The following is a 25,471-nucleotide window of genomic DNA, read 5'->3' as shown; positions in this document are numbered from 1 at the left end:
CCACACCTCCAACTAAATACAACAAATTACTTTGTGCTGCAAAGTCAAGAATGTCAGGTCGTGATCACAGCTGTCAACTAAATACAACAAATTACTTTGTGCTGCAAAGTTAAGAATGTCTGGTCGTGATCACAGCTGTCAACTAAATACAACAAATTACTTTGTGCTGCAAAGTTAAGAATGTCAGGTCGTGATCACACCTCCAACTAAATACAACAAATTACTTTGTGCTGCAAAGTCAAGAATGTCAGGTCGTGATCACAGCTGTCAACTAAATACAACAAATTACTTTGTGCTGCAAAGTTAAGAATGTCAGGTCGTGATCACACCTCCAACTAAATACAACAAATTACTTTGTGCTGCAAAGTCAAGAATGTCAGGTCGTGATCACAGCTGTCAACTAAATACAACAAATTACTTTGTGCTGCAAAGTTAAGAATGTCAGGTCGTGATCACACCTCCAACTAAATACAACAAATTACTTTGTGCTGCAAAGTCAAGAATGTCAGGTCGTGATCACAGCTGTCAACTAAATACAACAAATTACTTTGTGCTGCAAAGTTAAGAATGTCAGGTCGTGATCACACCTCCAACTAAATACAACAAATTACTTTGTGCTGTAAAGTCAAGAATTGAAAATGTCCATTCTACAGTGATGGAAGATGCATCCAAAAAATAAAAACATTAAATGTGTTTATCAAATACTGTGTTTATCAAATACTGTGTTTATAAAATACTGTGTTTATCAATGTTTGTTATGGACACTACCAGATACACTATGAAGATCCTCCACATGAATCTCTCTAATAAAGAAAATACATTAATAGTTAATACATACACAATACATACATTACATATGTAAAAAAGAAACTGGGCATGACACCAGACCCCTGCAGACATATATAAAGACAGACGTATTGAAAAGATAAATGCTAGATTCAAGTTTCGACATGTCTTGCAAACATTCATTGGTGTGTAATGCTTTATAAGATCTAATTGCCTTTCAACAAGCTCCGCCCATTGGAAGGAGTTGGGTGGATAGCTTGAAAGTGAAAGCCGCTTGCAATGTAAAATAAAGAATTGAACCCAAGCTGAATGCCCTGATATTGAAACTAAAGAATGACTTAATTTATCAATCGTTACAAACATCGATGATCGAATATATCGATCGGCACGGGTCATATAAAGGTCAAATAAAGGTCAAATATGATCAAACATAAGAAATAAACTCCCTCAATTAACTGATCGATGTCACAGGGATAGATCGATCGTGTCATTGATACATTATCAATATCTCTAAACTAGACACAAGTCTGATTTAAAAAATAGATTCACTAAGGTTAATTGGGGGTGGGATGGGGGGGCTGCTGGTAATCCGTTAGGGGGGATGTCACTGAGTCAGGATCAAAATGTCTACTATAAGAGATTAATGAAGCAAATATCTGGCTGGGTCTGAAGGTACATGTCTAGTTCTCTAGCTGATGCTTGTCTTGAAGCGTAATAGATTCGAGTCTAGCGTCTGCAGTCACAACCTAAAAACTACTCGAAATTGAAGGAAAATACAATGACTTAGGTCAGTGGTCTTCAACCTTTTTTGGCCTACCGCCCCCATTTCGAACTTTTTCTTTCAAAAAATCCGCCAGCGCCCCCTCTAAGAAAAACACTTATAAAAAAGCGTGAGAAGGCAAATTTGAACAAAATATCATCTATCTATTAACTTTTATGCTGTCAATAACACTTATCCCACTTGGGAGACGACCGCAAGCCAAAGGCGATTGTTGTGAACTCCTTGGCCTATGACTGACGAGCTTTGAGGAGGACTGAGTTACAGAGGTGCCCCCCTCCCCCGTGAGCACTATAAAGATATATTCAGGCGCCATTTCGCTCTAACTGGCATAGAGAAAGGTACCTGGCAGCATTCACTGGCAGCAGATAGCCTCTGAGAGAAACATTTCGAGAGCTCTTACAAAAACTGCGGGACAAACATTTGATACACAAAGAAAAGCCAGCATACAACGGCTTTGTCTGCATAAAATTTGGGAAAATATGTAGGTCGCAGTTGGGTTTGCGTAGTTATGTGAAACACTGGACTCAGCCGTAATCTTCGGAATTAAAGGCAAAAACAGCCAATATTATCATTATGCAAAAATTATGTCAAATAATTTACAGGGATTACACACAAAAATTAATTGTAAAGACTTTCTTTCAAATCCTAAGAATAGTCTCCGTTTAAATTTTTGAATATTTAGGTGTAATTGTAAATTTAGTTTTATTTTTTAATATAAATATTATTATTGCTGAATTCACTACAAAATGATATGAAGCTAATGGTAACCTTGTGCCTCCTGCAGTCTGACAATATTACAGGCGAAGGTCTCCTCTAGTGGGCACATCCAGTCTCTTTCTTGGCTTATTCATTAACTTTGTTACGCACTAAATCTAGGTTACCCATGTATGTTTACTGAAAAGCTAAAACATAATTCCAATTTTGACCACAGCTTTGGGATTTTACCGAAACATTTCAATGCAGCCACATTTCTGTTGTGCCTCCAGGGGCGTGGCTAGGAATTTCCATCGTTTGGGGGCCAAGGTGCTTGACATCTTTGGGGGCCGATGTATTTTGCGCCACTGTGTGCCTCCTATGTTTACATTCTTTTTACTGAAGACATAGTTTTGTAAATCTATTTTTTTCATGCAACTCAATTTGAACCTCAGTAACAGATGTTTAATAATTGTAATTTATAGCCTATATATATATATTTTAATTTTAGTATCGAATCTTAATTTCTTCATAGAGCATCGTTATGTGAATGGCATATATATCGGTGTCCTTGGGTAGTAATTCATTTGTCAACAAACACGTTATGTGAGATTGTAAAACTCTTTAAAATAGATTTAATATCTCGATAAAAGAGAAAATGAGATTATCATTAAAAGTCAATCTCTTTCCGAGCAGTCGGAGGTTCGTTTCATTCATTTGTGTTAGATGCCTACCATGTAAAACACATTTTTTTTAGCCTGCTTTAAGTCATCGCCAACCGTTGAATCTTCCCGTTTCTCAAAAAAAATAATTTTTAAGAGCTTAAAAAAACGAGCCATAAAATTAACAAACCCCTTTCGAAATCCAGCGAACTTGAGTTTACAACAAGAGTCTAACACCTTTTTCATCATTTGTTTCACAATACTGTTGAAAGATGCGCTTATTTTCTGCATGGGTTTGTATTTTATTTACAGTTTTATAATTAGATTCAAATAGAAATGAAATTGCGGGCTAAACTTTTCGTGTGTATCATAACTCACACTGTGAATAGTAAATTAATTTTGGATATCGCTATATGTTCGTGAAGCCGACTTGGTTTCATAACCTCATCTGAAAATGCCATCAAAGTAGAACTTACTTTTTTTCTAGTGGCGATTCACTAAATCTCAAGGAAATATTGCATGACATACCAGTGAGTTTTCGTAACAACATTATATCAATGTTTTTTGTTTTTAAAAAAAGTTTAATTATTCTATTAAATGTTACCTTTAATGTTTTTTTGCAATTAACATTTACATATCAATATATTTACATATGTAGATAAAATAAACTATAATCTAAAAGGCGTATTACCTACTTTGTTTATCAAATCTTAAACGTTTATATGCGCGACAGCCATGGACAATAAATACACTCTAATAATTGCAAAAGAGTAAGAATTTAAAAATAGAAAATGGGATTCCCGAACTCAATTTCTAACTCTGTTTCTGTTCTTAAATTAGAAGCAAGTTAACTTTAATTTGTCTATATTTAGTTTCCCAGCTTTAATGTTGAAGAATTTTAAAATTTGTTTTGTTTCAGAGCACCTTTAGTTTTTTCTTTCCGCCTTTATACCCAGCCCCCCCTTACCGCCCCATTTTGTGCCCAGCGCCCGCCTACCGCCCCTTTGGCTCTCAGCGCCCCCCAAAATCTCGAAAACGCCCCCTAGGGGGCGATATCGCCCCCCGTTGAAGACCACTGACTTAGGTCCATGCATTCATTGTCTGGACACTTTCAGTTGGAGCAGAGGGATAGACTCATTTTAGTTTGAGGACAGAGAGAGACTGCTGGTAGTACAGTTGTAAAAAGACAGCCTCCTGTCGCATTAAAATAATCAAATATCTCAAATTGGGTCTCAGAGATTTTTATTATTTATTTAGCAGCTTATGTGATTGACTAGATCTAGGTCACTATACCTGTACAGTTCTACATCCATTTCTGTTGCCATGTCGTTGTCATTCTGTACATTTACTTGAAGTCAGTGTCAATGTTTATTTCACTGCTTTGTGTCTACGTCCATTTCTAAGTTTATGTCAATGTCGATGACATCAATGTCTATGTCAACATCTTGGTTTATGTCCATCTCTACGTCACTATAAATTCTACGACTAAATTCAGCATAAATCTTTCTTTTTTTTTAGACTGTAAATGATATCATCCTAAAAAAATGACTTCCAATTGATCAATTCTTGTTAAAGTGAAACTCTTTCAAGTTTCCACTTCATTGCCATTAAATTATTTACTTCCGGTTCCAGGAAACGTGCCAGGTCTTCTTCTCGTACATTTATATGACACAAAGCAATGAAGTGGGTGAGAGGAACTAATTACTTCTTACACATCATTGCACTTACTTCTTATCTGTCGCAATATTCACTTCTTATCTGTCACTACATTCACTTCTTATCTGTCACTACATTCACTTCTTATCTGTCGCAACATTCGCTTCTTATCTGTCACTACATTCACTTCTTATCTGTGACAACATTCACTTCTTATCTGTCACTACATTCACTTCTTATATGTCACAATATTTACTTCTTATCTGTCACTACATTTACTTCTTATATGTCACAATATTTACTTACTTCTTATCTGTCACTACATTCACTTCTTATCTGTCACAATATTTACTTCTTATCTGTCACTACATTCACTTCTTATATGTCACAATATCTACTTGTTATCTGTCACTACATTCACTTCTTATATGTCACAATATTTACTTCTTATCTGTCACTACATTCACTTCTATATAACACAATATTTACTTCTTATGTCACAATATTCACTTCTTATTTGTCGCAATATTCGCTTCTTATATGACGCAACATTCACTTCTTATATGTCGCAATATTCACTTCTTATCTGTCACAATATTCACTTCTTATATGTCGCAATATTCGCTTCTTATATGACGCAACATTCACTACTTATATGTCGCAATATTCACTTCTTATCTGTCACAACATTAACTCCTTATATGTCGCAATATCCACTTCTTATCTGTCACACTATTCACTTCTTATATGTCGCAATATTCGCTTCTTATATGACGCAACATTCCCTTCTTATATGTCGCAATATCCACTTCTTGTCTGTCACAATATTCACTTCTTATATGTCGCAATATTCGTTTCATGTATGTCGTAATATCTACTTCGTATTAGTCACAATATTCACTTTTTATATGTTACAAAATATAGTACCCATGATAATTGTACTAATATCTCTAAAGATTTCTACCTAAATCTTCCGTACCATCCAGACTGCCATTCAATACTACAAAGAGATCAAGTACCAACACTCTGGTTACCTTGATCTCTCCACCTACAAACTGACAACTACAAGATCAGTTGGAAAGGAAACAAAAAATGTCTTCCTCCAGTCCAGAGTTGTAGTTCTTGAATGTTTATGAGCCGAGACTGACTTCCTTCCAGTCCAATATTCTGTTCCAGTCCGAAATAATTGCCATTAGTGTCTTCGTTAGGTTTTGTTTATCTTTGGTACAGTCGAGGTCATTCGGAGGTCATTCTTTCAACTATTTATCCTTCTAAACTTTGGAGTAAACTCAACAGCACTAGACAGAAGTTGTGAGACCAGTGAAACAGTGGATGAGATTCACGCACTATGCGATGCATGCGTGACACTTATTTTTAAGAATAATTCCTAGAAATATGTTTCTATTTATTCGATTAATTAATGTGAAACCTTTGGATTACAAATTATTTATGCACATATGTATAGACCGTTTTTTACACATATACACCAAAATGACGTGTATTGTGCAGCATTGGTAATTGCTGCAGAGACATAATAGCATACTTCATTGGCTAAAAAACAAATATGTATATTTATAAAAATAATCAATGCTAATATACTCCCCAGCCGCAACCCTCCACAGCTGCACTATTTACTCAGACAAGTTGAATGTCATCCATTATATGCTAAAGAAAAAATGTTTTAAAAGTTTAAGGCAGTGCCTGCTGATCTTAGATGAGATTCTTGTGTAAACCTGGGTGTATGTCAATGTATCTCTAGAATGTCATGTATATCATACGTAACGGTGGGTTAATAATTACAGGTAAGCTTTACCATAATAACAATATGTATATAAGAAAGATGTAGTCGAGTTGAGTAGTTTCTCGTGTTGCCAATAACAGACGACGAAGCTGTTGGGTCAGTACAACGACTAAGCAGATATATTCCTCAGTACTGAATAAAGTTTCTTTTTTTAAATCTTATTTTCTTTTGACCACTAAATAATATTGAATGTTTGTGACAGAACTTTCTACCTCCCTTTGTAAGTCTTTTCTTACCATTGTATCAGCATGGCTGATCGTGTCGTATCCGTTTCAAACTGTCGTTCTAGGGTCACAATGACCCCGGGGTTCGAACCGGGTTTGGGCTAGTGTCTGATTGTCTTAAATCTGACGCAACATCCGAAATAGGCCGAGGTAACATAAACAATATCATTGTTACTTCTCTTTGATTTAAATCATTTTAACTTAACTCATACAATTGTGTAATATGTTATCATTAAAATGGAAGAACCGCATTGTGTTGATTATGTGTTTTAGCCCCTGTATTGTTATGAGAGGATAAAAGAATATTTTCAGAGTTTACTGTCATGTGACATTCTTTTCAGCTCATTCTTGATGTAGCTTACACTCGCTGTTTGCTTTCAAATTTTAATGTGAAAATAAGCTATTGACTTCTGCCTATAATGTCACGTGCTATGACACATCTTACTGTCACTGAGCACGTGCTATGACACTTCTTCCTGTCACTGAACACGTGCTATGACACATCTTCCTTTCACTGAACACGTGCTATGACATATCTTCCTGTCACTGAACACAAGCCATGACACTTCTTACTGTCACTGAACACGTGCTATGACACATCTTCCTGTCACTGAACACGTGCCATGACACTTCTTCCTGTCACTTAACACGTGCTATGACACTTCTTCCTGTCACACGTGCTATGACACTCTTCCTGTCACTAAACACGTGCCATGACACTTCTTCCTGTCACTGAACACGTGCCATGACACATCTTCCTGTCACTGAACACGTGCTATGACACTTCTTCTCCCCAGGAGCCGGGATTCTGTCAGTACCCTTGCCAGTGCCCTAATGAGGAATTCATGTGTGAGAACGGTGTGCAGCTGGTGAAGGACGGCTGCAGCTGTTGCATGATGTGCCCGCGCCAGCTGGGTGACTTGTGTTCGAAGAAAGACAAGTGTGACGTCACAAAGGGTCTCTACTGTGACAACAAGAACGAGAACACAACGGGAATATGTCGAGGTAAGTCACCTGATGGTGTCCTAGTAGAGCGAGAAAGTCGGCTCCTCATTGGGGTTGAAAAACTTATCAACTGGAAGATGGCTATGAAGTTTCGATTGTACTCACCACACGGGCTGGTTGGGTCTATTACTGAATTACCTGCATTTGATCCCCAAGTTTTCTTGAGCTTTTTTTTAATAGTTCTATCCTCCTGCCTGAAACACATACACTCACCACTATTAGGAGCAGTCATGGGATCATATTTCCCGTCAGGTGAATCTATTCCACTTTCTTTTAGTGAGCTCTTAAGAGCATTAGGAGAGTCAAACCCGCATTCTTTGAGTGAGCTCTTGAGAGCATCTCCTCGAGAACTCTTTGCCATGCATAACTTCTCTTTGCCATGCATAACTTCTCTTTGCCATGCATAACTTCTCTTTGCCATGCATAACTTCTCTTTGCCATGCATAACTTCTCTTTGCCATGCATAACTTCTCTTTGCCATGCATAACTTCTCTTTGAAAAGACGTGGAATGTTTTTCAGACATGCGGACTACGTCATAGATGCCGTGTTAAAGCCAGGCGGGACTATAGCCCCGGGGACTTCAAAAAAGAGATCTCCACAAAAGATTTATATATCTATATCTTTACTTATATATTTATATATATATAAATGGGGCAGAAACATTTTGTGTGCATTTTTTCGGCTGGCACTACAGTCGTGATTAAGAAGTACGCCTGTGGTCTGCTCGGAATAAGAAAATACAGCTCCGGATTGACGACAGTGCATCTACCAAGGGGCCTTACTCTCCACAAACTCAAAAATATACATTGTTTTAAACTAAATTATGCATATTAAATATTTTTCTTAAAGGCAAGTGAGATTTAAAAGAACTCTATTTATTTCTTCTACAAGCTTTGAGATATAAGTCTTTTCATTTATAAGTGGATCTATAGGAAAGCTTACAAAAACGGATAGAGGCCTCCACAAAATCCTGCCCGGGGTCTCCACATACTTCAACCCGGCCCTGTGTAATGTCATTTGCCTTTCTCACACTATGTCGTGGTGAATATTATTTGATCTCGGGCGAACTATACTATCGCCTACATTATGGCGAACTATACTATCGCCTACGTTATGTCGAACTATACTATCGCCTACGTTATGTCGAACTATACTATCGCCTACGTTATGGCGAACTATACTATCGCCTACGTTATGTCGAACTATACTATCGCCTACGTTATGGCGAACTATACTATCGCCTACGTTATGTCGAACTATACTATCGCCTACATTATGGCGAACTATACTATCGCCTACGTTATGGCGAACTATACTATCGCCTACGTTATGTCGAACTATACTATCGCCTACGTTATGTCGAACTATACTATCGCCTACATTATGGCGAACTATACTATCGCCTACATTATGTCGAACTATACTATCGCCTACATTATGTCGAACTATACTATCGCCTACGTTATGTCGAACTATACTATCGCCTACGTTATGTCGAACTATACTATCGCCTACGTTATGTCGAACTATACTATCGCCTACGTTATGTCGAACTATACTATCGCCTACATTATGTCGAACTATACTATCGCCTACATTATGGCGAACTATACTATCGCCTACGTTATGGCGAACTATACTATCGCCTACGTTATGTCGAACTATACTATCGCCTACGTTATGTCGAACTATACTATCGCCTACATTATGGCGAACTATACTATCGCCTACATTATGTCGAACTATACTATCGCCTACATTATGTCGAACTATACTATCGCCTACGTTATGTCGAACTATACTATCGCCTACGTTATGTCGAACTATACTATCGCCTACGTTATGTCGAACTATACTATCGCCTACGTTATGTCGAACTATACTATCGCCTACATTATGGCGAACTATACTATCGCCTACATTATGTCGAACTATACTATCGCCTACGTTATGGCGAACTATACTATCGCCTACGTTATGTCGAACTATACTATCGCCTACATTATGTCGAACTATACTATCGCCTACGTTATGTCGAACTATACTATCGCCTACATTATGGCGAACTATACTATCGCCTACATTATGGCGAACTATACTATCGCCTACGTTATGGCGAACTATACTATCGCCTACGTTATGTCGAACTATACTATCGCCTACATTATGGCGAACTATACTATCGCCTACATTATGGCGAACTATACTATCGCCTACATTATGGCGAACTATACGATCGCCTACATTATGTCGAACTATACTATCGCCTACGTTATGGCGAACTATACTATCGCCTACATTATGTCGAACTATACTATCGCCTACATTATGTCGAACTATACTATCGCCTACATTATGTCGAACTATACTATCGCCTACATTATGGCGAACTATACTATCGCCTACGTTATGGCGAACTATACTATCGCCTACATTATGGCGAACTATACTATCGCCTACATTATGGCGAACTATACTATCGCCTACATTATGGCGAACTATACTATCGCCTACATTATGGCGAACTATACTATCGCCTACATTATGGCGAACTATACTATCGCGTACGTTATGGCGAACTATACTATCGCCTACATTATGGCGAACTATACTATCGCCTACATTATGGCGAACTATACGATCGCCTACATTATGGCGAACTATACTATCGCCTACATTATGGCGAACTATACTATCGCCTACGTTATGGCGAACTATACTATCGCCTACATTATGGCGAACTATACTATCGCCTACATTATGGCGAACTATACGATCGCCTACATTATGGCGAACTATACTATCGCCTACATTATGGCGAACTATACTATCGCCTACATTATGGCGAACTATACTATCGCCTACATTATGGCGAACTATACTATCGCCTACATTATGGCGAACTATACTATCGCCTACATTATGGCGAACTATACTATCGCCTACATTATGGCGAACTATACTATCGCCTACGTTATGGCGAACTATACTATCGCCTACATTATGGCGAACTATACTATCGCGTACGTTATGGCCAACTATACTATCGCCTACATTATGGCGAACTATACTATCGCGTACGTTATGGCCAACTATACTATCGCCTACGTTGATGTCCAACTGTATGTTAAATTGTTTTTTTGTCACTACCCAGTTTAAATAGGCTAGAAGCTGAAGCTTGTATGTTGAAACTTGTGAAGATTATTTGGGTAACTGTGTGACACGTCGAAGTACTAGGTCTCTGTGATACTCATCAATTGGTTCATATTAATAAGGCTTGTCTTCGAGTCCGAAGATTAGTGAGGAATGCAGTATTTCACGTGGCTGCGCAGCCCAGCTGTGACCTACATATTTTGCCACATCTAGGACAAGCATAACCATTATCCGTGGTTTATTTAGATTTTCTTTTCGCCGTCTGCGTTTGTCCTCGGCAGCGGATTTTGATTTGGTCTCAAATGTGTTTCCCACGGCCTTCGTTGGTTCATATTAATTAAATGACAATAATGGAGATCTGTCGTTGAACTAGTTAGAAGTCAAGCCAACTTTATTTCACTAGATATCTTTAGGTTTTAAATTTTTTTTTAATTCTAAGACAATATTTTTTTATGTTATGAAAACAACAACACTTCTTTGATTTTCCGGGTCGAGTCTAATGGCACTAGGGAAGAAAGAGGACTTGTATAAATTTGTTTTAGCATACGGAATAACACATTGCATCTCTCCTTGTGTCTTTCTAAGTAGTTCAATAGATTTCGTTTCTCTCATCGTAAGTTCGGGTTTAGTATTGTATGTAGTATTGCTACGTCACTTTGACTCGTCTGTCCTGAAGTGTCTCTGAAGTTGAGTGATTTTACTAATTGTGTTACTCTAATCAAATTTTAATATTCTTTTGATATAAATCTCACTGCTTTATTTTGTAGGATGCATATTCTAATATTGGCTTAAGTAAAATTAAATAGCATTTTAGTTTTATTTTCTTGTTTGATTTGTAAAAAATCTGTAATGTTTTGCTTGATAGGGAAACCATGATAATTAGTCCTTGATTATTTCACCTACTAGATAGTTTGAGTTTTTTGAGTAACCGGTTCACATGAATAAAGGAAGTAGTTTCTATTTGGTTTAGTTTTTTTGTTTTTGTTACTCTTAATAACTGTCATTTTTCTGGGTGGAAATACATGCTCCTATTTGATTCCCATTCATGTAGTTCTTCTAATTCTTTTTGTAAAACTTCAGCATCTTGTGTTGTTTTTTAGTGTTCTATATAGGTCTGTTATGCAATCGTCTGTAAATAATCTAACTTTTGTTCCTGAACTAGTGCAATTAGGTAGATCATTTATGTAAATTGAACACAGTAGTAGGCTCTATGGGGTACTGTCAGTTGGATACGAATAGTGTTCGCATCCCTTCTATCCAAGCTATAAGTTAGGAGTAAGTAGAACGTCTTGCGAATAAGCTTGATGACCTCATCCTTACTCTGTAATCATGTTGGAATCGTCGCCCTTGACTGTGCTTTGCAGTGCCAGACGTAACCAGTCATTTCCGGTTGTTTCGAGAGTACATTAGTCATTCACTTTATGTTCCACCCATAATGCACCAAGTAAATGAGTTAGTGGGACTAGGTTCAAAGTTCAAATAAGCTAGTTAGAATGACTGGCTAATTTAATTCTTTCTCTCTATCTTTGTCACTCTCTTTCTCTCTCTCTATCTCTTTAGCATTCTTTCTATCAGTCTTTCACTGTTTCTCTTGCCCTCTCTCTCTCTCCCTCTCCCCTCTCTCTCTCTATTTTTAGTTTCCTTTCTCCCCCTGCCTCTCTCTTGGATCCTAAGAGTCGCCTAGCAACGATTTACTGATTGTTATCAGACGATCTTCACATGGAAGAACTAACCCCCTAAAAAAAAGGAAAACAAAGTGGGGGGCTTATCTAAGGTCATTAGTTCAATACTTTTTTTTTTTACCCTTTTCGATATGTAACAAAATTATTTAATAGCCACTATTTAGTTTACTAATTGGTTAATCTCTTTGTATTCAAGAACATTGAATAATTGTGCAAAGTTTCAACTTGATCAGAGAACTTGATGGCTAGCTTTTTTGTTGAGTCTATCTGGTGTAGAGAAGAAATACTGTAGGTGGCGCTTTGGAGTTGAGTGTATCTGGTGTAGAGAAGAAATACTGTAGGTGGCGCTTTGGAGTTGAGTGTATCTGGTGTAGAGAAGAAATACTGTAGGTGGCGCTTTGGAGTTGAGTGTATCTGGTGTAGAGAAGAAATACTGTCGGTGGCGCTTTGGAGTTGAGTGTATCTGGTGTAGAGAAGAAATACTGTAGGTGGCGCTTTGGAGTTGAGTGTATCTGGTGTAGAGAAGAAATACTGTAGGTGGCGCTTTGGAGTTGAGTGTATCTGGTGTAGAGAAGAAATACTGTAGGTGGCGCTTTGGAGTTGAGTGTATCTGGTGTAGAGAAGAAATACTGTAGGTGGCGCTTTGGAGTTGAGTGTATCTGGTGTAGAGAAGAAATACTTTAGGTGGCGCTTTGGAGTTGAGTGTATCTGGTGTAGAGAAGAAATACTTTAGGTGGCGCTTTGGAGTTGAGTGTATCTGGTGTAGAGAAGAAATACTTTAGGTGGCGCTTTGGAGTTGAGTGTATCTGGTGTAGAGAAGAAATACTTTAGGTGGCGCTTTGGAGTTGAGTGTATCTGGTGTAGAGAAGAAATACTTTAGGTGGCGCTTTGGAGTTGAGTGTATCTGGTGTAGAGAAGAAATACTGTAGGTGGCGCTTTGGAGTTGAGTGTATCTGGTGTAGAGAAGAAATACTTTAGGTGGCGTTTTGGAGTTGAGTGTATCTGGTGTAGAGAAGAAATACTTTAGGTGGCGCTTTGGAGTTGAGTGTATCTGGTGTAGAGAAGAAATACCTTAGGTGTCGCTTTGGAGTTGAGTGTATCTGGTGTAGAGAAGAAATACTTTAGGTGGCGCTTTGGAGTTGAGTGTATCTGGTGTAGAGAAGAAATACTTTAGGTGGCGCTTTGGAGTTGAGTGTATTTGGTTTCTAACATGATTCTACTAGAGAGGAAGTGTGCAGACTTTCACTCTAGGACGAAGTTCAGCTGTTAGGCGTTTAGATAAACTTATAAGCTCTAGAGTTGATTTCTATCTTATTTAGTTGGCAACAATCAATTTCAATTTAGCGTTTAGTGCTTCGTGAAAACCTCCAATATGAACGTATGCAAATTAGAATAAGTTTTTGTAAAACAAAATCATCCTCTAGATGTTACGTCTTCATATTGGATGAGACTCTTTAGACATGAAAACGACAAATCACAGTTTATAAATACTTTACTCTTTATTAATACTGAAAACACTTTCTTGTTCATATTCCTCCATTTTGGTTCTTCTTTCCTTTCAACACGCAATCGCACCATTTTACATTCACACTAAGATGCGCACGTAACACCCCCCCTGTTTAACAAGTTCGATGCACATCGAACGTCCAAAATACAAATCACTGAATATATTATCAGACTATTCCAAGTTAAAAAAATCGGTAACATATAAAACCATAATGTAATAACTAAACAAAATCAAACACAATGTCATGTTAATACCAATACAATCCCAACATGAAATAATTATATTCATCACAATAATAACTGTTATTATGAGCAATTGAAACCACTTCTGTTAACATTTATCTATAAGTAATCATATTTCTATCAATACAACTCCCCACTCATAATTGTATGCCTGTACAAAACACCATCATTCCAGTCGTAATCAAATAGTTAACAAACAAAGTCTATCTTGCTCCATGCATATTGTAACAACAATATTCAATTCATTACACATATATTTATTCATTGTAGAATAGAACAATAAATAATGTCCATCATTCCTACCTTTTCTAATCATATCTATATAATTCTAACATTATTGACATGCCATCCTTTCCGCTTCCCTCCTTTGCAATGATGTCCCATTGTGATTCTACTACCTAATGATCTAGCTGTACTGTTTTCTAGGCTGCTAATATCCCTCTCTTTTCTCGTATACGCCTCTTCACTATTGTACCTTGAATCCTTAATTCTAATTAACTGTTGACACTGTCTTCTAATATGCCCCCTTTTCCCACAATTAAAGCATAAGATGTATGGATTTGTACGTCTGTATGTGGGCTTATATCGCTTTCCCTGTACCACTGATTGCCTTACTTTACTTTGATTTGGACCCATTCTTATTGCATTGCTTTCTACCTTATCTGTTAATTCTTTCTTCTCGTGCTCTCTGCTACCCATGTCATCTATGAGATCTTATGTCTTCTTCCACATCCCCATTTCTACCTCGCGTAGACTTTATCCCATAATATTTCTTCCAATTCTCAATCTCCCTTACTGAACATATTTTCACCCCATGAATATTCCCAATAATTAAATCTATCTCACCCTGATCTACAACACAAGCTTCCACTGTCCCCTTAACATACGGTGTGTCTATACTAACTTTAGCAATCGGTAATTGTACAATATTCCCATTAAACATAACACACTTCCTAGATTCGCCTGTATATTCATGGTCTTCCACTAAATTCTTATTCACTCCAATAATAGTGCTCCCAGTATCCCTGATGGTCTTGTCTCCCTTGTTCTGTGAGAGTTATTCTGTGTCTCACATGTTCTGTTAAAGGCAACTATTTCTTCTATATCACTGCCTCTAGATAATTTCTTCTCGGGATGTGCCACTTTATAAGCCCTTATCAGTCTTACTATGTCTTCTATGGATTTCGGTTTCCTCTCCAACAGAAATATTTTTAATTCCTCCTGACACTCGTACATCACTTTGTCCAGCATGAGAAATGTCTTAAGACTGTCAAAGGTTTTTTCTACCTCAGCGGTTTCTATCCAGTTATCGAAATGGCTGCTCATTTTGTCCAAGAAGGTCTGCGGGTCATCCTCTGGTTCTATCTCACAATTAACAAACTGTTGGCGATAGAAAGCTTCTGTTTTCCCGAAAGTTCGAAGTAGTTGTTCTTTCACAATGCTGTAGTTACCCTGGTTCGTACATATTTTTGAAGGCACCTCCGCTGTAAATGATCTCGACAATAAGAATGTCCATTTGTCTTCAGGGTACTCCAGTTCTTTCATTTCTATCTCGAACTTCTTCAAAAAAATGTCTATGTCCATTTTGTCTTCGTTGAATATCAAACCTTTATATTTTGCCAGTTTATTCCCTGTAGAGTCACTCTTTCTTTTATCATTCTCTTTTCCTTGGTCTGTTTTTAACTTTTTCTCTGCTGTCTCTTTTTCAAATGCTAATCTTTCTCTTTCAATGGCGACCAATTCATTTTTCTTTTCCCTTTCAATTGCTACTATCTCCTTATCCTTTTCTCTTTCTCTTTTGTCCTCCTTATCTAATCTCTCCTTTTCTTTGTCTCTTTCCATCGCTAATCTCTCCTTTTCTTTTTCCCTTTCTCTTTTGTCCTCCTTATCTAATCTCTCCTTTTCTTTGTCTCTTTCCATCGCTAATCTCTCCCTCTCCATTAACCTTTTTTGTACGTATTTTCTTAGTTCTGCCCCTTCAAGCTCCAACAACCTTCCCTCTTCCTTCAACGCTGCTACCTCAGCCTTGTCCGCCATAGTTGATTACTAATAATATCGAATCGAATGTTCTCCTGTCTCTAGATCTAGACTTTACTATCTCTACTGTCTGCTGACAGGAGATCCCCTGTGAATAGAGGGATACGTGGGTTACCTTTTCGTTGGGCGCCACTTGTTACGTCTTCATATTGGATGAGACTCTTTAGACATGAAAACGACAAATCACAGTTTATAAATACTTTACTCTTTATTAATACTGAAAACACTTTCTTGTTCATATTCCTCCATTTTGGTTCTTCTTTCCTTTCAACACGCAATCGCACCATTTTACATTCACACTAAGATGCGCACGTAACACTAGACTTATGATATTCATTGAAATTTGATAGGCTGGATGACTATACGATAAACAAATAAGACAATGTCTAATTAAGGTGTCTCTCAGGCGATTCCTCGTTTCCTGGGCCCTCCATCAAGTCCACGCTTAGCTTCTAAGAAAGTCAATTAACATAACGCACATATTAAATAGCTTGTTGCTAATTAGGGATCAGAGACAGGGAGGTGTCGGCGCCACGAGGAAATCCCGCCATATACGCCACAAATCACGCCCCAAGCTCCCATTAGCTTGATTTAACAAAAACACGTCTGAGAAATAACTTAGATGTTCCTAGGAGAGAAAATGTCGTCTGTAGAGAGTGTGATCTAATAGTGCCAATGTGTTCCAATGTGTTAGAGCGTAAACACACTGGGTATTTTGTTTTTATTGAATATGATCAATAAATGAAAGAACCCATAAATACATAAAAAATAAGGTTACAAAGACAGTTTGTGTGAAAACACAAACTCAAAATTGGCCCCCGAAGGTAAAAAGGTAGGTCTCAATATTTTCACAAAGAACATCAGAATGAAATTCTATTAAAGACAAATGACAGAGAAGAATGGAGAATGTAGGTTGACAGATCTTGTGTGGTGCCCCAGCGGTCCAGCAGACCAAAGGATAGGTGAAAGTGAATGTGAAGTTAGATGTGAACCTGGCCTAACTGATGTCTTATAATGAATATCTAATCGATCTAATTATTTTGTAAGGGTCAATCTCTTAATCGAATCTTAAAAAAAAAGAAAAAGAAAAGATTTCGTAAAAAAAAAAAATCCTTTAGTTAAGTGCCCTGTGGTCAGGTTTTAGCGCTGCAGTTCACGTGATAATATGAAAACCTACTTTTTAAATGTTGTTTTAAATTATGTCCAACTTATATGCATATTAAATAGATATTTTCCTCTTTAAAAAAAAGTTGACATTATTTTTGGGTAAATGTAGTATCTATTATGACAGAACTTACATAAAGTAGCAATACAAATGTAATGAAAAATAATTTAAAAAAAAAAAAGAAGTCTAAAACCATTTGCATAAATGTGTTAAAAATATGGTAAATTGGCATTCCCCCTACTAAAGAGTCTCCCGTGTTTGTTACCGTTAATAGTGAATAGTTGTAAAAGTGATGTATTTTTATGAAAAAAACTGCTTGCATAAGTGATTTAAAAAATTAGATTTTTCGCTTTTAGAAAAGAAAAAAGTAGCCGTTGCATCAGAACTTTAAATGGACTAAAATATTATGATGTCAGATTTTCACTATCTTTTCTAGTTTACGAGATCTAAACGGGACGGACGGACGGACGACAGACATTTCACACAAAACTAATAGCGTCTTTTCCCCTTTCGGGGGCCGCTAAAAACATAGTGAATTAATGTTTAAAAATTGTCAAAAAATCTTACGAAAATGCCGGTTTCATCCTCAAAGACCGCATCCACAAACTAAATAAAAATATATGCATAGTAATTATTAAACAACGATGGAAATAAGATTAATTGGGCAAATATTGTTATGTAGTATTAATTAGTCAATACTCATTAAAGACTTTAAACCAAGGTAGAAGTTTCCACAGCAGACCGCCCTACACTGGGCGGTCATTTTATAACCTACACTGGGCCTAAACATATTTATTATCTACACTGGACCTAAACATTTTATAATCTACACTGGACCTAAACATTTTATAACTTACACTGGGCCTAAACATACTTATAACCTACACTGGACCTAAACATTTTATAACCTACACTAGGCCTAAACATACTTATAACCTAAACTAGGCCTAAACATATTTATTATCTACACTGGACCTAAACATTTTATAATCTACACTGGACCTAAACATTTTATAACTTACACTGGGCCTAAACATTTTATAATCTACACTGGACCTAAACATTTTATAACTTACACTGGACCTAAACATTTTATAACTTACACTGGGCCTAAACATTTTATAACCTACACTGAGCCTAAACATTTTATAATCTACACTGAGCCTAAACATACTTATAACCTACATTAGGCCTAAACATTTTATAACTTACACTGGGCCTAAAGTGAGTGGCCTAAACATACTTAAAACCTACACTGAGCCTAAACATTTTATAATCTACACTGAGCCTAAACATACTTATAACATACATTAGGCCTAAACATTTTATAACTTACACTGGGCCTAAAGTGAGTGGCCTAAACATACTTATAACCTACACTGGGCCTAAAGTGAGTGGCCTAAACATACTTATAACCTACACTGGGCCTAAACATTTGTATAACCTACACTGGGCCTAAACATACTTATAACCTACACTGGGCCTAACGTGAGTGGCCTAAACATACTTATAACCTACACTGGGCCTAAAGTGAGTGGCCTAAACATACTTATAACCTACACTGTGCCTAAAGTGAGTGGCCTAAACATACTTATAACCTACACTGGGCCTAAAGTGAGTGGCCTAAACATACTTATAACCTACACTGGGCCTAAAGTGAGTGGCCTAAACATACTTATAACCTACACTGGGCCTAAAGTGAGTGGCCTAAACATACTTATAACCTACACTGGGCCTAAAGTGAGTGGCCTAAACATACTTATAACCTACACTGGGCCTAAAGTGAGTGGCCTAAACATACTTATAACCTACACTGGGCCTAAACATTTGTATAACCTACACTGGGCCTAAACATACTTATTACCTACACTGGGCCTAAAGTGAGTGGCCTAAACATACTTATAACCTACACTGGGCCTAAACATTTGTATAACCTACACTGGGCCTAAACATACTTATTACCTACACTGGGCCTAAAGTGAGTGGCCTAAACATACTTATTACCTACACTGGGCCTAAACATACTTATTACCTACACTGGGCCTAAAGTGAGTGGCCTAAACATACTTATTACCTACACTGGGCCTAAACATACTTATAACCTACACTGGGTCTAAACATACTTATTACCTACACTGGGCCTAAACATACTTATTACCTACACTGGGCCTAAACATACTTATAACCTACACTGAGCCTAAAGTGAGTGGCCTAAACATACTTATAACCTACACTGGGTCTAAACATACTTATTACCTACACTGGGCCTAAACATACTTATTACCTACACTGGGCCTAAACATACTTATAACCTACACTGGGCCTAAAGTGAGTGGCCTAAACATACTTATAACCTACACTGGGCCTAAACATTTGTATAACCTACACTGGGCCTAAACATTTGTATAACCTACACTGGGCCTAAACATTTGTATAACCTACACTGGGCCTAAACATTTGTATAACCTACACTGGGCCTAAACATACTTATAACCTACACTGGGCCTAAAGTGAGTGGCCTAAACATACTTATTACCTACACTGGGCCTAAACATTTGTATAACCTACACTGGGCCTAAACGTACTTATTACCTACACTGGGCCTAAACATACTTATTACCTACACTGGGCCTAAACATACTTATAACCTACACATTAGATCTCTTCTTAACCAACAGACCTAGATTAGGAGTAGATTATGATATTATCCCTGGTCTATCAGATCATGATATCATTAAAATACACAGTCAGATAAAAGCAGCAGCCAATACAAAACCCAAAAGAAAAATCTTACTCTGGAATAAATGCAACCTAACACAACTACACCAAGCTGCATTAAACTTTCAACAATCATTCTTATCAGAAAAGACATTAACCAACCAGTCGATGACCTCTGAAATTTCATTAAAAACTATCTGAAAACATTATGGAAAATCAAATACCAACTAAATACACATCAAACAAAATAAATAAATGCTGGTTTAATAATAGACTAAAGAAGCTTTGTAAACAGAAGGAAGACTTGTATAGAAAATGTAAAGAAACTAAGGCAGAAAGAGTTTATAAAAAGTATATTCAAATTAAACACTTAACCCAAAAAGTAACCAGACAGCTGCAGAGTGAATACATAAACAATGTAAGATCTAAAGAAAACAACAAAAACCTATGGTCATACATTAAGTTTAAGAAAATGGAAACAACAGGCAAAGCGCCATTAAAAGGAGAAGATAACTTAACACATAATGATAATGAAACTAAAGCTAACATCCTAAATAAATACTTTGCATCAGCATTCTCAGCCCCAGGAGACAAAGAAATATTACTTAATTTGAACCAAGTAGACAACATAGGAGATATAGAAGTACAAGAAGTACAAGAAAATGGAATCCAAAAACTATTAGCCAACATCAAACCGAAGAAAGCATCTGGACCTGATGATATTCCAGCTAGATTACTCAAAGAACTAAATATACTTATTACCTACACTGGGCCTAAACATACTTATTACCTACACCGGACCTAAATATACTTATTACCTACACTGGGCCTAAACATACTTATTACCTACACTGGGCCTAAACATACTTATTACCTACACTGGACCTAAACATACTTATTACCTACACTGGACCTAAACATACTTATTACCTACACTGGGCCTAAACATACTTATTACCTACACTGGGCCTAAACATACTTATTACCTACACTGGACCTAAACATACTTATTACCTACACTGGGCCTAAACATACTTATTACCTACACTGGGCCTAAACATACTTATTACCTACACTGGACCTAAACATACTTATTACCTACACTAGACCTAAACATACTTATTACCTACACTGGACCTAAACATACTTATTACCTACACTGGGCCTAAACATACTTATTACCTACACTGGACCTAAACATACTTATTACCTACACTAAACCTAAACATACTTATTACCTACACTGGGCCTAAACATACTTATTACCTACACTGGGCCTAAACATACTTATTACCTACACTGGGCCTAAACATTTTATAACCTACACTGGGCCTAAACATACTTATTACCTACACTGGACCTAAACATACTTATTACCTACACTGGACCTAAACATATTTATAACCTACTTTGGACCTAAATATACTTATTACCTACACTGGGCCTAAACATACTTATTACCTACACTGGGCCTAAACATACTTATTACCTACACTGGGCCTAAACATTTTATAACCTACACTGGGCCTAAACATACTTATTACCTACACTGGACCTAAACATACTTATTACCTACACTGGACCTAAACATACTTATTACCTACACTGGGCCTAAACATACTTATTACCTACACTGGACCTAAACATACTTATTACCTACACTAAACCTAAACATACTTATTACCTACACTGGGCCTAAACATACTTATTACCTACACTGGGCCTAAACATACTTATTACCTACACTGGGCCTAAACATTTTATAACCTACACTGGGCCTAAACATACTTATTACCTACACTGGACCTAAACATACTTATTACCTACACTGGACCTAAACATATTTATAACCTACTTTGGACCTAAATATACTTATTACCTACACTGGGCCTAAACATACTTATTAACCTAAACATACTTATTACCTACACTGGACCTAAACATACTTATTACCTACACTGGATTTTTTTTAGTTTATAATTAATCAATAACCAAAGTAAAGGGAGATAATATGTGATGAAAAAAAAACATAAATTTGATCCAAACTAGGGTTGAAAGAGTTAAACGAAACCAAAGACTCAATGACACTCTCTGGTCGAGACAAAAGTTTGGAATTCATTCACAAGACACAAAGGTACATACAAATAGAACCAACTCAGGAAAACTAAGAGAGACAAAAGTACAGCTTCATCGTGACCAGCATGCCGGGCCTGAAGGTGGAGAAACTTAAGGACAAAATTGTATATCTTAAAAAGGCATTACAGTAGAATTTCAATGAAATCTTAAGTAACACAGTCTTACAATAACACAACTTCTGCCAAAGCAACAGTTCTAGGGGCGTATTTAAATTACTCATTAATCTTACTGTCACTGATTTACGAGTTTATGGATATTCTAATCTTGTCGTATCTACAGCTAATATTAGAGGTGTTCATACTACGGAGTATTAACAAGTAACGCACTCTTCATGACCATCTTGAGGTTGTATTTCATTCTACAGTACTACGTAACGAAGTTACGAAAAAATATTAGATCTAAGCCTATGTGGTTTTAAAAAATGCATTGTTGATGAACACTTGTGTATTTTATACAGGAGAAAAAACTCTTGAGGGAGTCGCTTTCTCTTTATGAAACTATCCATTAATGGATGAAACTTTTGTCTTGAGAATTTAATTTATCCTCAGTTCTGTCTTCTGTGTTCCATTGTCCTCTGTTTTCTTTTCCATAGTCCACAAGCAGTTCAAGCCAGTAGTTTACACACTAGCACCTAGAGAGTAGTAGACACTCAAGTGTAACAGTTTCAATAATAAAACAAAAGTTTATCTTCCCAAAGCAGCAGGTCCTGGATACAGATTTATAAATAAACATATGCAATGTACATCAGATATAATATTTCAGCCAATGAAATAATCGTACTGCCGTTAGACGTGAAACCAACAAAAAAAAAATTCACTGCAAAACTGTTGGAAGAAAAAAGAAACAACTCACGCAAAAGAATACAGCACATAAAAAAACTTGATAAGAAAAGGGAGAGAACTTCAACACTCAATCTCTTAATCAATGATAAGTCAAAAGACTGTTTTATTGCCTAGACTGTGTCTGTGATCTAGTGGAATCTGTCAACAGACTCAACAGGAAAACGTATTTTGACGTTAATTTTCTAGAATCCAGATCTTTGACTTTAGAATGTAGAGAAGACAGGCATGTCAAGTGGACTACCTACGCAGGTAAGACTTGGGCAGATCTTGTCTTCGTGCGTGTACAGATACATTCTAAAGTGATGGACAGCACGGGGAGAATATCAAGATTTAGGGCGTTTATTGTGTTCATTCTAACAGGGGTGTGTATTCTGTTCATTCTAACAGGGGCGTGTATTCTGTTCACTCTAACAGGGGCGTGTATTCTGTTCACTCTAACAGGGGCGTTTATTCTGTTCATTCTAACAGGGGCGTGTATTCTGTTCACTCTAACAGGGGCGTGTATTCTGTTCATTCTAACAGGGGCGTGTATTCTGTTCACTCTAACAGGGGCGTGTATTCTGTTCACTCTAACAGGGGCGTTTATTCTGTTCATTCTAACAGGGGCGTGTATTCTGTTCACTCTAACAGGGGCGTTTATTCTGTTCATTCTAACAGGGGCGTGTATTCTGTTCACTCTAACAGGGGCGTGTATTCTGTTCATTCTAACAGGGGCGTGTATTCTGTTCACTCTAACAGGGGCGTTTATTCTGTTCATTCTGACAGGGGCGTGTATTCTGTTCACTCTAACAGGGGCGTGTATTCTGTTCATTCTAACAGGGGCGTGTATTCTGTTCACTCTAACAGGGGCGTTTATTCTGTTCATTCTAATAGGGGCGTGTATTCTGTTCACTCTAACAGGGGCGTGTATTCTGTTCACTCTAACAGGGGCGTTTATTCTGTTCATTCTAACAGGGACGTGTATTTTGTTCACTCTAACAGGGGCGTTTATTCTGTTCATTCTAACAGGGGCGTGTATTCTGTTCACTCTAACAGGGGCGTGTATTCTGTTCACTCTAACAGGGGCGTGTATTCTGTTTATTCTAACAGGGGGGCGAATATTGTGTTCATTTTGACAGGAGGAACTATAATGTGTGGGTGGGTCGTACTGTTGATACCTCATTTCAATTTTAATATTTGTAACATTTTTGTGAATACATTATTTTATTGCTATAATTGTTTATTGAGTCAACATGAACATTTTATGAACATAATATTCCTCCATTGAGCAAGCGGCGCTCATGACTGTGCAGATTTGATCTTGGGTAGCCGCCATTAAGTTGTGATATGGATACAGACTGCTCAGCCCCTGCAGGAAGTCATTAGATAGTGGTATCTATAACCTCAGGGTGTGGGTACATGGTTATATGTAGCTTAATTAATTTTTTTATAAATATGCTGCTAGTGTTCTGACATTTTAACCACCTGGATTACACAAAATAAACCTGACTGGAGACACGACAGCTTGTCTATAAGGTTCAGTTGAGTTTACCTAGCGGTCGAGGCGACGTCATAAGACAGAGACGGAGGACTCATCCTTGTGAGTGACCGCCATACCACGCCGCGCCTCACGAAGACGGTGCCAGCAGCCACCTCACAAGACGATAGTAAGTAAAGTTCTCAAACCTGGAGATCTTTAGGGCAGATGAAGTCAAGGTCATCTGTTTCTGTGGCCCACAGTTAACGAGGGTGTCATGTGGCCAGCACAATGACCAACGGCCTTTACTTTCCCCAACTAATGTCAGAAACCCATTAGAGCAGGGTGGACTCAGGTGTACCCAAAGATCCCGAAGTTGAAAATCACATTTTCACCAGGATTCGAACCTGGGAGCTCGGTTCGGAAGCTAAGTGCTTCACTGCTCAGTCACCTCGTCTCCAGACAAGAGGATAAGGACACTCAATCATGCAGACCTAAGCCATCAATGATGAACATTTTCTTTACTCCTTAATACTTTTATTTCATCCCATTTCATTGATTATATTGGCCAGATAAGTGTGTAAACTGTCATTAGTAAAGAATGTTTAATATTCAATTAAAATGTACTAGTCTGTTCTCACTGTTAGTTGCGCTGTGTCTGTTCTATATTATTGTACATGTGGGCGGGTGAAACAAATTGACCTCCCCGAGAGTTTGATCAAACGAGCCAACAAAAACCTCACCTCGCACTAACGACCTTTTCGAGTGAGCCGTACTCACGTCACACACACGAACACCTAAATCATATTCACTGAAGTGACTGTGAAGTAAATGACCATTAAGTGACCATGAAATGACCATAAGTTAATGAAATGACCATAAAGGGACTCTGATAGGTTCAGCATTAACCAGTGGCCACTAAAT

At 37.4% G+C, this 25,471-nt stretch overlaps 1 protein-coding gene across 2 annotated transcripts in view; it reads left to right on the top strand.

Annotated features, from left to right (window-relative positions):
* LOC106059890 (CCN family member 1-like) overlaps positions 1–25,471 on the top strand; it is a 208,481-nt gene that overhangs the window by 136,174 nt on the left and 46,836 nt on the right. For both annotated transcript variants that reach the window (XM_056041221.1, XM_056041219.1), the window contains exon 3: positions 7,401–7,608. In XM_056041221.1, coding sequence (XP_055897196.1) covers positions 7,401–7,608 — 208 coding nt within the window. The remainder of the gene's footprint in view (positions 1–7,400; positions 7,609–25,471) is intronic.

This window comes from Biomphalaria glabrata, chromosome 9 (assembly GCF_947242115.1).
Source record: "Biomphalaria glabrata chromosome 9, xgBioGlab47.1, whole genome shotgun sequence".
In the NCBI taxonomy this organism is placed as follows: Eukaryota; Metazoa; Mollusca; class Gastropoda; family Planorbidae; genus Biomphalaria; species Biomphalaria glabrata.
Note: the sequence above shows the minus strand (reverse complement) of the source record. Positions and strands in the feature narration are given on the sequence as shown.